This window comes from Chaetodon auriga, chromosome 1 (genome assembly GCF_051107435.1).
Source record: "Chaetodon auriga isolate fChaAug3 chromosome 1, fChaAug3.hap1, whole genome shotgun sequence".
Lineage (NCBI taxonomy): Eukaryota > Metazoa > Chordata > Actinopteri > Chaetodontiformes > Chaetodontidae > Chaetodon > Chaetodon auriga.
The window spans coordinates 27,603,162-27,618,673 of NC_135074.1; the positions used below are offsets into that span (position 1 = coordinate 27,603,162).

The 15,512-nt window shown below is 40.5% G+C and overlaps 1 protein-coding gene across 1 annotated transcript; it reads right to left on the bottom strand.

The window, feature by feature from the left end:
- Positions 1-2,261: 2,261 nt before the first annotated feature.
- On the bottom strand, positions 2,262-15,387 carry LOC143322081 (uncharacterized). Its single transcript, XM_076732986.1, has 15 exons — positions 15,310-15,387; positions 12,277-12,440; positions 10,933-11,126; positions 10,335-10,439; positions 9,370-9,508; positions 7,882-8,032; positions 7,558-7,690; positions 6,904-7,056; positions 5,789-5,826; positions 5,647-5,676; positions 5,367-5,533; positions 4,221-4,678; positions 4,027-4,126; positions 3,076-3,289; positions 2,262-2,660 (listed from the first exon to the last, which is right to left on the bottom strand). Exons 2-15 carry the CDS (start codon positions 12,406-12,408, stop codon positions 2,578-2,580), a joined length of 2,097 nt encoding a protein of 698 aa, XP_076589101.1. The 5' UTR covers positions 12,409-12,440; positions 15,310-15,387; the 3' UTR covers positions 2,262-2,577.
- Between the last annotated feature and the right edge of the window lie 125 nt (positions 15,388-15,512).

Sequence of the window (15,512 nt, forward strand, 5' to 3'; positions counted from 1 at the left end):
AAATGTTGTAATGGTAATTTAAACAGTATATACTGTTGAAATTATTAACGGTATACTGATTCATGTTTAACAGTTAATAATTTCAACAGTATATACATTCATATTTTCACACCAGATAGATGTAACTATACATTTAACAGTGACTCATTTTTAACTGTACATAGATTAAAACGTTAACAGTACATAAAGTACTACTTTTTTACTGTACTGTTTTAGATGAATGTGTTCAAAGTGTGTAAACATTTTGAGTGTATAGACTCAAATTTCAGCGGTGAACATATTAATATTGACATTACATGAAATATATTTTCCTATTATATCTTCTCTCCTGTCCAGCTGATGGAGGTGTGACTTGAAAACTTGAACCTGTTTGTGGGTCTGTTTCTGGACTCTGCTGCTTGAACACTGTCCTCGAGGAGGAGGAAGACCGACCTGCTGCTCAACAGCAACGTGAGGCTGGACTGGATGTTCAGGTCCTCACCGAGGAGCTGCTGAGATACTGCTGACACTACTACTACTACTACTACTACTACTACTACTACTACTACTACCACTGCTCCTGCTACTACTACTACTACTACTACTACTACTACTACCACTGCTCCTGCTACTACTACTACTACTACTACTACTACTACCACTGCTCCTGCTACTACTACTACTACTACTACTACTACTACTACTACCACTGCTCCTGCTACTACTACTACTGCTACTACTACTACTGCTACTACTACTACTACTACTACCACTGCTCCTGCTACTACTACTACTACCACTGCTCCTGCTACTATTACTACTACTGCTACTACTACTACTACTACCACTGCTCCTGCTACTACTACTACTGCTACTACTACTACTACTACTACCACTGCTCCTGCTACTACTGCTCCTGCTACTATTACTACTACTGCTACTACTACTACTACTACCACTGCTCCTGCTACTACTACTACTGCTACTATTACTACTACTGCTACTACTACTACTACTACCACTGCTCCTGCTACTACTACCACTGCTTCTGCTACTACTACTACTACTGTTATCACTACCGCTGCTCCTGTTGCTACTACTACTATTACTACTACTACTACTATTACTACTACTGCTACTACTACTTCTACTGCTACTGCTACTACTACTACTGCTCCTGCTACTACTACTACTACTACTACTATTACTATTACTACTACGACTGCTCCTGCTACTACTACTACTGCTACTACTACTGTCACTAATACTGCTACTACTACAACTACTACTACTACTACTGCTGCTGCTGCTCCTACTGCTACTGCCGCGACAATCAGTGTTACTACTACTACTACTACTACGACTACTACTGATACTGATACTGCTGCTGCGCTGCCTCTAGCGAGGTTTGCATGAATCGATTAACGAGTCTTAGCTTTCTAAGGCTGAGTGGAATGAGCACAAACTAAAATGCAGCATTTGTGTCAACAGATACGATGTTTATTGAGAACTCCTATGGACGCTCGAGGAATCATACATTTACTGTGCAGCTTGTCCACAGAAACAGCCAGGTGTTTCTTTGGTGTCATGTTTTATTTCCAGTTGTTGCTTCATTTTTCTTTTTCCGTTCTTCAACTCTGATTGGCAGTTTTAAATGTTCCTTTATAAAAAAGAGTATCATTTATAAATGAAATAGATGCTAAAAAGCAGAATCATGCCCATCAAGAAAACATAAAACTCAGTTTGAAGTAGTTTAATAATATATTCACGTTATGCCAAAATAGATAGAAAAATAGACTTTTGCATTTAAGGTAAAGATGGGCGCACATCACACGACCATAAGCACAGTTTTACTGTCTCAAACAGGTTTTTAGGTCCAAGACAAAATGCACAAACTGGATCTTAAGGTCAGAGGGTCAAAGAGCCTGATGAGATATTTGAGTTACCTTAAACATTTGTAGAATTTCAGATACACCTACATTTTAGGCACACCCTCAGTGAAGTAAAATATGTTTAAAGCAGTGAACAGTGATAAGAGCTCACAAAGGAGGAAACGGTGGACTTGCTGTGCTGTTTGTTATCCCCTGCTCAATAGTTTTCACCATCCAATTTGCAGACTCGTCAGATACACAAAACACAAATGTAAAATAATGAAGTCTGTTGCTCACATCAAGTTTTTCTTTTGTTTGTAAGCAAATTAGTCTTCTACCGTATTCTATTAAATATGTCCTTTAAATGAAGTTTTGCTTTTATTTATTTAGAAAATTAATAGAAAGCTGACAGGAAGTGACCGGGAAGCTCTTCAAATGTTCCAAAAAGGCAGATGTAGGTCAAACAAGAAGGCAATCCAGACACTTCAAATGTAAGTAAATATAATGAATGAGGAAATAAATATTAACAAGCCTTTATTTCAGTGGCTAAATAATTAAAATCGCCAACATGTTTTGACCACAGAAGGTCGTCATCAAGGCTTTAAAAACAAACAACACAGGTGTGGCCTAACCTTTATCGTAGCGACAGCCAATGCGAGCCAGAAAGTAACATGAGAGGTGAAATGCAGTGTTCCATATTCGGACAGATCATCACCCAGCGGCATGTTCAGTAAAGCAAGACGTTTTGAAGAAATATGCTGATAGTTGTAAAAATCAGTCCTGCTGCTATGGCTGAGGCCCGTTCTGGAGCTGCAAGAGGGGAGAAAAGGGTTAAAAAGAGTTGCATTTTCAATTAACTGTGTGAGATTTTTCATTTTTTAAAACTTTAATCAATACTTAAATTCTGAAAAAAAAATTATGAATTATGGGAATAATAAAAGTGGATCCTGAAAAACACCTTTTTAATTTGCTCATTTGAGGCTGAAAGCAGTGATCTAGTTTGTGTCCAGCTTTAGCAATTGGAGATGAATATCAAACAGCTTCATTTGAGTCAGCATTTTCCTAAAACTTAAAAGACTTAAAAAGGTTTTTCCTGCAGACACACTTTACAAACATGAATTACAAATAGGGGAACTCACAGGTCAGTGGATTGATATTTGATGTCACCAATCATCCCAAATTAAAAACAAACAGACGGAGGCTTGTTTAGAAGATAACATCTTACCATGATCGGTGGTGGTAGTGGCCGTCGTAGTAGTGGATACTTTTGGTTCAGGAGTTGTGACCACAAGGCTAACGGGTCCTGAGTTGATGGTGTAGCTCTTGGTGAACAGACTGTTAACCACCGCTCTCGGATTAGCGGAGGGGGCACACAGATCAGGACATTGCAGCGAGGGTAAGGTAGCTATGCACAGGTACACTGTGCAGCGGATATACATCTGCAAGACACAAAATAAATAGATATAAGACAGCAGCTCAGACACATTTCATAACTTTATAACATGAATCGCTAACTGACACACACATTTTGGCACTGTGGCTGTACCAGGCCGTACTTTGAGCTAAATACTGATGCCAGCATGCTAACACACTCATAAGAAAAGCTAATATGCTAATAATGTTAACCACGGTTGCCATCTTTATTGTGTTATAGCATGCTAACATTACCTAATTAATGATGAACACGCAGTACAGCCGAGGCTGTATACAGATATCAGTAATTTTAACCAAAATATTGAACAAACTGATATTTTGACCTGATGATGGCACTAGAGGCAAAGTTGAGGAAATCACCAAAGCTCTTATAATTCATCATGTGGTGAACATGAACGTGTGTACCAACTCTATCCAATAGTTGTTGAGACATTTCACTCAATACCAGACGTCAACCTCATGGTGGCGCAACAGGAAAAGTCACGGGATCATAACTGTCAGTACAATTGATCTTCTGTACGAAATTTCATGGCAATTCATTCAAAAGTTTTTAGGATATTTCAGTCTGACTCCAAGAGGTGGCCCAAAGAGCGACATTGCTAGCGTGGCTACAAAATCCTGGAGAAAGCTTCTCAGCACTACAGTCGCCTACAAGAGTGCCTTACTCAAACATTCAATAAGAACTATTCAGATTCAGACATGAGGAGAACTGCATGTATGTGTGCTGCATGAGAATACAGACCGTTGATCCTTGGGTCTGCACGGTGCTCAAATCAAGGCGGTAAACCTTTGAAGTGGCTTGTGTTGTAAGAATCTCTAATGTGCTGTTGGAAGCTGAACACCTGAAAGAAAATGAGTGAGAACCATTTGATTTTTAGTCTTTCAGGCTGCTATATACAGTATCAAAACTCTTACAGGAAGTCGATTGTCACTGACCCATAATCCAGAATGGGGTGGGATACTGCGAAGTCCTCCGTCTCAGACTCAGAACAATTGCTCACCAACATCTGAGCTCGATCGACGGTGCAGTTGGACAATAAATGGAGATCCAGCTTGTCAAGCTTGGACCCCACGGCAGCTCTGGAGTTTGTGGATCTTTCTGATCGACCCAAGTCTCGACGCAATCGCCCTGAGGCAACCTCGAGGGAACGGAACCTGGGGACCCTTGTGAAGTTTGACAATGGCCCTTCTCCTGGAAAGTGAACCTCTACCCAAAATTCAACATTACCGAAGGTCTCCGTCTCTGAGGGCATGCTGATCTCGTACTGTGGTCCCTTGGCCTGGGCTCCAGGGATACGGCAGGCCAGAGGGAGTGTGAGGGAGGGCTGACGCCTTATAATGGAGGTATGCACAGTTTGCAAGGTGTTGGTGTAAACCAGCTCTGAACCAGCGTGCTGGAAAAGGGCAGAGAAAGAGGAGGAGTGCAGTCGTAAATCACTTCAGCTGAACAATCTGTCAGTGCAAAGTATTTTTGACTTTAATGAGCGCTTTGGTGGCCATTCTGGTTTCACCTCAGGTGTGGTCAGAAGTGCGCTCTGTTGAACCTGTGACCACACCTGTACAGGTGGAAGTTAGATCGCTTGAGGGCAACAATGACAAGACTTTCAGGGTGTGTTGAGTCACAACTTTTGATCCTTTTCTTAGTCATAAACAGATGGAGACAGGAAGACAAGCATCAACAACAAGTCGATTAGTCATGTTATTATGTTATTGTAAGAGCAGTTTTCCTAATATGTTGTTCAAACATTAAAAAATTTTATCTTTACCAACATTTCATCAGTCAGTTGCAGCCTGACAACTGATGCACAATCTAGAAATTGTAGTACTTTTTATACGTAGTTCCTCAGAGCTAAAAAGGGATACAGTTCACATGGATGTGAACACCACCATACGTCCGTAAAAATGTGTGCATCTGAGCACTTTAACATCACAGCCACTGGAGTATGCATTCCAATGTAGATAGAAAAGTGTTTTGAGCCTTTTGAAAATTGTGACGTGCATGTCAGGAGGGGTTACAAACGTTTTGAATCTGAGAAAGGAGGTAAGTCCGAATGGCAGAGAGGGGGAGCACCTCAGTCTTACCACAGTCTTGGTGCCGCAGCCACTCAAGGAGATGTGTGCCGTCAAGTGCGTGCTGTTGAAGTCGACGGGACAGGATGGGCTGTTGAGCTGCAGTTCGGTCAGGTCGACGCCGTGCAGGGAGGTGACGGGGAGCACCAGAGTCATCTCTGTGTTATCACACGTCAGCTCTGCAGGCAGACAGCAGCAGCAGATTATTGCTAAATTCTTACACACGGACATAATTACATTGTAGGGTATACAAAATTTGAGTCTTGAGAGTGTTTGAGAATATTTTCTTAACCTGTTCCATCAGGTAGTGTCTTCATTTCCCCTGAAAAGATTCAGAAAAGCATATTTCAATTGTTAACAGTCAATATTTACTGAGGAAATACTGAAAAGCATAACCAGCATTGTTATGATGCTGAGGAAGGTGAATGTCTTACGTTGATACAGCCACACACATCTGGGCTCTGACTGCAAACTGGAGAAACAAGACATGTAAATTAGATACCATCATGTACTAAATATAGAGTCCTTTTCAATATTATGACGTTTGATTGACAGTGCAAGCAGGTATGCACGTCAGCAATATACTGGAAAGTACTGATACCACGACTACATTCTTTGGATGCTGACAGTATAGATACAGGAAGGAAACAAGGGGAAATGAGAGGGAGGGCCATGAGGTGACACAAAAGTCCCCTGTCAGAACTGAACACCTTCCAGGTCTATATGTCATATATGGTATGTGTCTTAACACGCAGGCAACAGGACACCCTGCAGTCACAGGTCTTTTAGTACATTATGTGTATTTTTTTAATGTGTGTGTGTTTGTCTATGTGTACACAGGACTGAGTAACAACTAAAGGTGAAAGAAACCAGTTATACTGTAACTGAGTACTGCCTTCAGGTACACTTCTTGTTTGTGGAAACATGAAACAGTCCCAGTGAAAACTGATTTAAACTCATTCATCTCAGTGTGTGTTCGGTTTTTAAATTTCACACACATATATTTATTGGATGCAATTTCCTTTCCAAATACAAGGATCCTGTTTTCACTTTATGCTGCCGACCTTTCGGAGTCTTGTGAGAAGCTACTAGTAAGTATGGTAAGCATAGATTCTGTTTTACTGGTACATATACAAATATATACAACAGGAGATTTTAGTAAAATATCAGTTAAAGAAGAATATTTATAATTAGGACATTTTAGTACACTTCACTATTTTTTAGCAAATAATGACATCAATTCCTATTAACTGCATTATACTGTATAATAAAGAAAGGAAAACATGTATGCTAGCTGTGCTGCTTGTGCTGTTTCAATTCAGATTTTACTGAGAAGGTCAGAAATCCCTGAGGCAATTTAAAAAGTTCCCTTTTTCCATTTTCTTTTGTGCCATAATACCTTACACACATCAGTATAACTGAAAGTAACAGGTTGCTCAGTTCAGCTTAGTCCACCATTGATTACAGGTTTGATGAGGGGATGGGGCCCGAGTGTGAATCACACCGTGTTTGACAGCTTTAGCGGCATTCAGTTCACAGAACTACCTACCTGTTGGTATTCACAGCAAAGCAAATGGGCAAAAGGCTGGCCAGCTGGTTCTCGGCACGGATCCAGGCCATGGTCATCGTTGCCCGGGAGCCCACTGATTGGAAGCCAACCCTGTAAAGTTCAGGGGGGCCGACCACGGCTACTTCTGTAACACTGCAACCACAGAGAGCAACATTTAATTTCATCTTTCATACCCGTATATTTGTAAGAGCTTTTACAGCCTGGTAAACCCCATCAGGTGATTTCAATTATCATGCCTGATTTGACCTGAGCTGCCTCTGAAATCACTTCCTTGTTCCCTCATTGACGAACTTCACATACAACAGACTCAACACTCCGTGATGAGCTGTGAACTGAGATTCCCGATACTTATGAATCATCATCATGCAGTGTCATGCTGCATCAGACTGACAGACGTCAAATCACACAACAGTAATTACAACTACAACATGCAGCACTTTGGCTACCCCTGTGTTTTTTTTTTACATATGCTATATAAATAAAGTTGATTGATTGATTGATTGATGCAGCACATTGCGCTGTGTACATGTCATGTAAGCTTCTTTGTTCAGTGCATTATGGGGATTTTTGAGGACACCCTGTACACCGTGAATTTCACACTCAATATATAGACACTCAAACGAAGCCACGCACCTCTCCAGCTTTGACTTGTACTCGATGTTGAATTTCACCTCCTCGTACGGCAGGACAAACGTTGTGGAGTCCTCTGTGGGTGTCTCACCTGCTGCCACAGGTTCATCGGTGCAGCTGGAAGACGACTCCTCCACTGGAAGGAGAGTAAAATAAGAGACGTTTGTTTAACCTCATATTATAACAGAGGCGCTCTAAAGGAAAGGGCTAAAGTGGGATACAGCTTAAACCCAAAATCTTATTGAACCATATTATCCTTATTCAGCACGACTATGTTTGCTGACATGTAGGTAACATTAGTGTCTATTATCTGATTGAGAGACTCACCAGTGAGAGAGAGGTGCACAGGGACAGCGCTGAGGGGTGTGTTGTCTGTCATTTCGCTCATTTTGGGCACTGGAACCACGTCCTCCGCCATCAGGTAGATGAAATACTGTCCTGCTGGTGCTTTTCCAGTGAATGTCAACATGCATTTCTCCTGGTGAAAGAGTTCAGCCAAACAGAGATGATTTCGAGGTCAGCTGGTTATTCAAAGTACCCGCGCCATTGTTTCTGGACAGACATAAACTGGAAGTCACAAATGTTTGAGGGCTGAGCTGCAAAATAGTGACAATCAAAGATGAAAACAGAGTGTCCCTTCTGTTCTCTCAGTTATGACGAGCAGAATACGCAACGGCAAAAGAACGCTTAAAGGTTTCATATCTAAATTCGAGGCATTTCCTGTCACTCGTGGACACACCAGGGATTTTGACTGAGCGAATTACGGGAATAAACAGAACCAGTTTACTCCGCAGAAATAATCTCACTGATAAAACTCCACAACAAGCTTAACAGGATTATTTAAAGTAACCGGAATATTATTTGTGGCAAGGCAGGCTGCAACCGGCTCAGTCAAAAGTCTTAAACATGCTATTGAGCATTGGACTGCAAAATATGATCAGCATTTGTTTACCTGACTGCCTCCGGTCGGATGGTATGGTTAATTAGCAGATGTGTGCGTATGGGGACTGTCCTCGTCTAACTTGCTCTTGCAACTAAACAGTAATTGCTAATCTTGTTGCCCTTCATTGCTGACAGCTTGTCACATTGCAGTCTCTTAAGGTAAGAGCAAAGTCTGGCTCTGATGCTTCAATCTGTGTTTGAGACAGTCACTTGAAAAGTTGATTACTTTGCATTTAACTCCGAAAACACTCACTGCCAAAATTATACTTTTATCTATAGCAGCTATATTTGCTACTAAGCTTGCACATAAAGGTTTCACATTAAAAACCACATGATTTATCTGAGACTAAAGAACAGTAGACTATAAAGTAGCTCAAACTAACTGTGCCTCGACCAACTACTACAGTACACTGCTGCTTTCAGGTTCATGCATCAGCAACAATGATCCAGTCACGTAATATACAATAATACAACACTCTGAGTTTAAGTACTTTGAAGTACAATAAGTAAATTCAACTAGAGGTGCTTAAGTTTTGAAGACAGAACTTGTACTTGTAACTGTTGCACTGCAGCATCAGCACTTTACTTACAGATTTTTTTTTTTCTTCAATGGTGCAATAGTACAAACACTGTATTTATTATCCTTATAGGCAACAGTATTTTTACAATCTGTACATAATGTACATTTAGATAGACTCGTGCAATTCAATGTTCTTTTGTGAAATGCAGTTCAGCCTATGGCATTGGTGTTTTTCAAAGTTTAATTTAAAAAATGAAATGTGGTTTTGTTTGTAATTGATTTGTTAGTGATGACATTTTTAAACGATGGTGTTGTGTGATTGTGTGTTCGCTTCATGCTGAGGATGGACTCACTTCATCCAGCTCGATGAAGGAGTGCTCTGTGCAGTTCATGCACTCGTCGGACTCCGGGCGGGCGAAGCGACATCGCACCCTGTCACCATCCAGGTCTTTCGCCGACAAGTGGACGTGGTGAGGGCAGTTCACACGGGCCCTGATCCCATCAGACAACGAGTCAAAAACAAACAGATATTCACATTCACAACAAGAGAGAAAAGACAAAGTGAACTTGGTGAAACCAATTAAAATACCCGGTGTAACTCGCAAATACCACCGCGTCGCAGCCGGAACGCGACGCGGCCGGCGGAGCTCGTCGCGGCCGCTGGTGAGGTGGCGGTTAGTTATTTCTCACTTGGACTCCGGCGCTGGCTGCCTAGCAACCAGCCAAGTCCAAGAGATGGCCCAACACTTAAACCACATGTAAAACGCTGATTTTAAACGACAAGTGTCCAAACGACTCGTCGTTTATTGGCTTCTTTATATGTGTATTGATTCAACAAACAAAAAAATATTCCTTAATGATCTTTGTTACCTTTGGAAAGAGCCAGGCTAGCTGTCTGAAGTCTTTGTGCTAGGCTAAGTTAGCCGGCTGCTAATGCTAATCTAGCTTCGCATGAGAGAGCTATGAATACTCTCACCTTCTCAACTGCAGGAAAAAAAAGTAGATGGTGTTTCCCAAATTGTCAAACTATTTCTTTTAGTGTTAGCTGAAGTTAACAATCTCCTATGACATTTAATTAAAGTTCAAGCTCATTAACGCTAATTGTCTAAGTAATGTTAGCCTTGACTTGTTAAACCCTGCCTTATGTCCATTTCTTCCCCTGAACGCCTCATTTACCTGAATTTTTACACTATAGTTCATGCTAGCCTCCTTTAAACAGTCCACCATTTTGTAAGTCACATAAGTTTTGTGTTTCTGATGTCAAGTTTAAATAAATTTACAACATGAGGGGATAATGGAGACCTTGTGTGTGTGTTACCTGAGAGGAGGAACGAGGGCAACATAAGGAGGTTGGTTGAGTCTGCCACTGTTCTGCCGCACTGTTGGTCCTGCGTTCATAGACACATATATTTCTGTGTTGGACCTGAACATTGAAGAAGAAAAAGTGTCTTTAAATCAATCAACTCATGATATTTTGTCACTCCTTTTTTCATTTCACACCCCGTCTGTCTTTCAATTCACACGTATTTCCATCACCTCCATTTCAATCAATTCATTTTTGTTACTTCCACCCCTGGTAGTAGTAGATCAACACATGATCAATGAAACAAGACAAACATTAGCAGAAACAACAGCATGGAAGAGCAGCGTACAGGAGCAGACAGTGCAAAATGAATTATAATGTGCCCGAAGGCAGGATTACCACACAGGAATGTTAAAGAAATAAAAGCACCGAGCACCAACTGCCAAGTTCATATAATATCAAACAAAGATGAATAAAGAATAACGTAACAATTAAAGATGAAACAGGGCAGCCATGTTTAATCAGGTTTATGAGGAAAAATGTGAGGATGTAAAAGGATGATGAGTTTCAGATTTTTGAGGGCAAAGGTAAAGACGGCGTATGGAGGTCTCACCCTAAACTGATGGTGCCGCTGTAATTACTGGTGACCGTTTCGTGCCACTGGCGAACACACCAGCCAGGGTTTGGTTTGGTGCCGTTGAAGGGTAACGAGGTGCTGTAGACCATACAGTCTGCGTCATCTTCAGCACACAGTCCAGACAAAGATGGACATGGACTGGCAGCGATGGCGGTGAAATAAGCCTTCACCTGCAAGAAGCGACAAAATGACAAAGTGTCTTTGACATGACTGAGCTGAGAGGATTCAGCTGAGGCTCAGGAACCTGCACAGTGAGCTCAGTCCGTCCTAACGCACTGACACAAGCCACATGTTCATGAGGTATCAGAATACTGACATTTGGTTTTACTTTTATTCTGGCTACCAAACAAACCAAACACAAAAAAGCCTATGTTATCCTTTTAAAGCACAAAGTCGCTGTTAATTTATCTGTTAAATCAAAATTGATTATTCACTGACATATATTAAAAAAAGCAAGGGTTAATTTTAGGGGATTTTAGAAGGCAGTTATAATTAAGGAATTTCTTTCTTTTGTCTATTTTTTAGTTCACAGGGACATTAATCAAGTCCAACTTTAACTTAATTGTCTGCGATGGGACCTACACGTCCATGGTTGGGGGTAAAATCATAAATCTGGTTCAGTGTTACAAAAAACGTATAACACAGTCAGATGACGTACACTGTAAAGGAAATTTCTGCTGATTATGTGATTTATTGTGTTCGATGTCTCACTGGGCTGCAGGACAAAATCTCCCCCAACAAACAAAGTTACAGTTAAGGTTGATTAATGGGTTTAATATGAAAAGTGAATATGAATAAATGGATTTCAATAAATCTCTCTCAGTTTTACAATGAATGGTACTCACTTTATTTATCTAAAGTAAATCAATTAAAGGCTCTGAGCTGCCTCAAGGTAAAGACCTCGAGCCTTTATTGTTCACCTAAACAGAGAGATTATTTTAAAAACACTTGTAAAAATAATATTTATGAATCCAAGAACACCCTTTCATGGGTTTAAGTTAAGTATAAATTAAAGAAAGTTATTTTAGGGTATATACTGTTTGGCGGAGTCATGGTATAGAGACAAAGTCACAGTGGAAATTTTGAAAAACGCGTGTAAAGTTTCTGATTTGGATGAAAACTATGGATTTATTGATACAAACAAGTCCTGAGACGCTAACTTTAAATTATTTTTTAAACAGCAGAAAAATGGTTCATATCAGTTTACACACAGTTCACCGCCTCAGATGGCAGAAAAAAAAACACAATAAATAAAAGAAGTGCATCTAGATAATAGACAATATGTGTGAATGACAGAAAGAAAGAGAAAACGTTGCCCACCATCGTCCCGTTCTCGCTGTCCAGGGGCACAGCGTGGACCGTCAGCCCCAGAGAAGAGGCATCGCAGGCTGGGCCGAACAGGAGCAGAATCAGGCCCTGCAGCAGGATGCTTAGACTGAAGCTGTACAGCATCTCAACTGTTCCGTCAGGGCGAGTACGAACCTCTGGGACAGACAGGGACAGGAAGGTTGAACAGTCAGCAGTAATTATAAGATGCTGAAGTGCATTTGGGGATCATATAGAAGGTTCCTATGTTTACGTAACGTGCCTTTTTACACAGCTCACATGCATTAGCAGTGCATCAGTGCAGTCTAAGACCTGCCCAACTAATTAGTGTTGACACTTAGTGAAGCAATGCTGTTGTGCAACATTTATGAGTGATTGTGGTTTGACACAGACGTCATGGAAGTAATCAGTTATTGTCTTGAACAAAATATTGGAGGGATGACAGAGAGTCACTGAAGACATGAAAGGAATCAGTTATTGACTTGAATAACATGTGAGAAAGAAGTCAGTCAACAACTTCACGGAGAAGTTGTTGACTGACGTATAGATCACATCTGACAAGAACCTCTGCCGTTCATCAATATGACTGTGCTGTGTGACACCTGTTTGAAAGGCTGAAATTAATGACGTTACGCAAAGAGGCCAGTAGAGGAAGGATTCACATCCTTAAAGTGAAAATACCAAAACCACACAAAGCTCAATAACAAGTAAAAGTCCTGGCTAGAAAATGTTACTGAAGTAAAAGTACAATCAGCGAAATGCATTCGACTAATCGATTAATCAACTAATCCTGTCAGATGTGACTTTGTATACTGTTGAGAAGTTTAATTCATAATCATATTTTATACGCTCTTTGCACGTTTTGAATGAAAACATCTTAAAGCTGTCAGATAACTACAGTGAAGTAAAAAAAATACAGCATTTCTCTCTCACATGAAGTAGAAGTAGAAAGTACCGATTCTAAAAAAGTTTGGACGCTGTGTAAAACATCACTAAAAAGGAATGTGATCATTTGCTTTGACGTTGACAATATATTTAATGTTTGAGCTCATCAGCTTCATTGATTTTGTAAATATTTGCTTATTCTGAATCTGATGCAGCAACATGTTTCAAACAAATTGGAACAGGAGCAGCTAAAGACTATGAAAGATGTGGAACGCTCCAAAAACACCTGTTTGGATCATTCCACAGGTAAACAGGTTCAGTGGTAACAGGTGATAGTATCATGATTGGGTATGAAAGGGGCATCCTGGAAAGGCTCAGTCGTTCACAAGCGAGGGTGGAGCGAGGTTCACCACTTTGTGAGCACATGATTGGATAAAGGAGATTACTTTCAGTCCACTCAGATGTTACTTCAGCACACACAAAGCGAAATGCTGCAGCAGGGAGCTTGAACAGTAGCAGGAATGTACTGAGGAGCAGTGTGAGGGCTGAAGATTGCTGAATGCAGTGAGCTGCACCCTGACGCTCCTGTGGAAGTTTATGATTGGATGACACAGGCAACATGTGACAAGAGAATGTCAAACACGACACACAGCGTCACGCGTTACGTTATTCTTTGTTCATCATAACGCTAACACTGCCACGTTTTAATGTTTGAAGACAAATGTCAACAAAAGACGTAGGTTTAAAACAAGAGACGATTCAGACTTTTGTATCGCGTCTGTTAGATTTTGGATCTGTCTTGAGGAGCTAAACCTGTGTCATCGTTTAAAATCACTCCTCACAAACACATTTGAATTGATTTGCTTTTATATTTTCCATTATTGCTTATCCTCTTCTTGATTTTCTTCTATAATTTACTGATTAATATCATCTGATAATGGCAGGCTAAATTTCACATGCGTTAATCACCTGAAGGACTAATGGGCCCAACACTGCATTTTCAAAGATTCATTTTACATATCCTTACAATTTTAATACATTTACATCAAACTTCAGTGCAAGAAACAAATATTTTCATCCATTTTCCATTTCTAGAGAAAGAAGCCCAGTGACATTTCTACGCTTATCTTTGTTTACATTAGATGAGGACGCCGATGGGACGAAGCCCGGATCCCTTTGACAGGTTAATCTATCCCTGATCTCAGTTAATGAGCGGTGATTTATACAATCTACTATTTCAAATCATCAATATCAGAATATGTTGTAACAAAAAATTTTCTGCCTCTGGATGCATCTGTCCTTTGAAATAAAGTGTTTCCATAAGTGTTTAAAGCTTAAACAAGACAATTATTATGAATACTTGAGATCAAGTGTGGCAGTAGCATCTTGAAAACCATGAACATGTTGATTCACTATCTATGAATACCTCTTCAGGTGTTAGCTTTGAATACATACAGAGAATTTTAAACTCTTATCAGCACAAAGCAAACAGGAGAGGAGGGACTTCCTCCACCTCAAATACAACCCCCGCTTCCATAATCATGGAGATGTTGCATAAATAAAAACGAATGCAATCATTGGAAAACAAACTGATTAGAGACAACTTCCTGAGCTCATGCACAAAGATATTTTAATCAGTGCTAACCCTGATTCCAGAGCTGCTGAACAGCCACAGGTATTTCATTCGTGATAAACAAGCCTGGCTCAAAACTAGAGCATGGCTGTGCGTCAGGGGAAATGTTCACCCTCAGTTCCAAACACTGGCTGAACCGTCTCAGGTCTGCAACACGAGCTGCTTTCAGCAATGTAAGCATGTCTCATTTCGGGATGGGTTGCTGTAAAGTAACAACTGAACGCCATCGCTGCTACGCGCTTCTTAAGAGTTTCCTATTCATCAGAATCAGAATCAGAATAACTCCTTAAAAACACTCACAGTCCTCGCTGCTCAGTGTTTGTCTACAACTGAAGTCCTGTATCTTTTATCCCGTACGCACAACATACTACTTTAAGCTCTGTGCATTATTACAAGTGTGTCTGTGTGAAACCACTGATCATGCGGTTGAAATGTATCAGTTGTTTTTACAAACCTTAACTGTGTAAAAATCTCTACAAAACATTTAATAGTGAAATAAGTCCTTTTACCTTAAGATGTCTGTCACACTTTCTTCAAAAGCTTCCGAGTTCACCTAATATTGAGGTCCTGTCTGGTATCAAATGGGAGCTTTCAGGAAATGTTCTTCCTATAAAGGTCTGAGGAGCGAAGGTGGAGTTTAGGTAAATTAGAACAGAGGTGGAATGGAGTTATACCAGCCCAACCAGATGAAGTAAAACAGGCCTAACAAAGG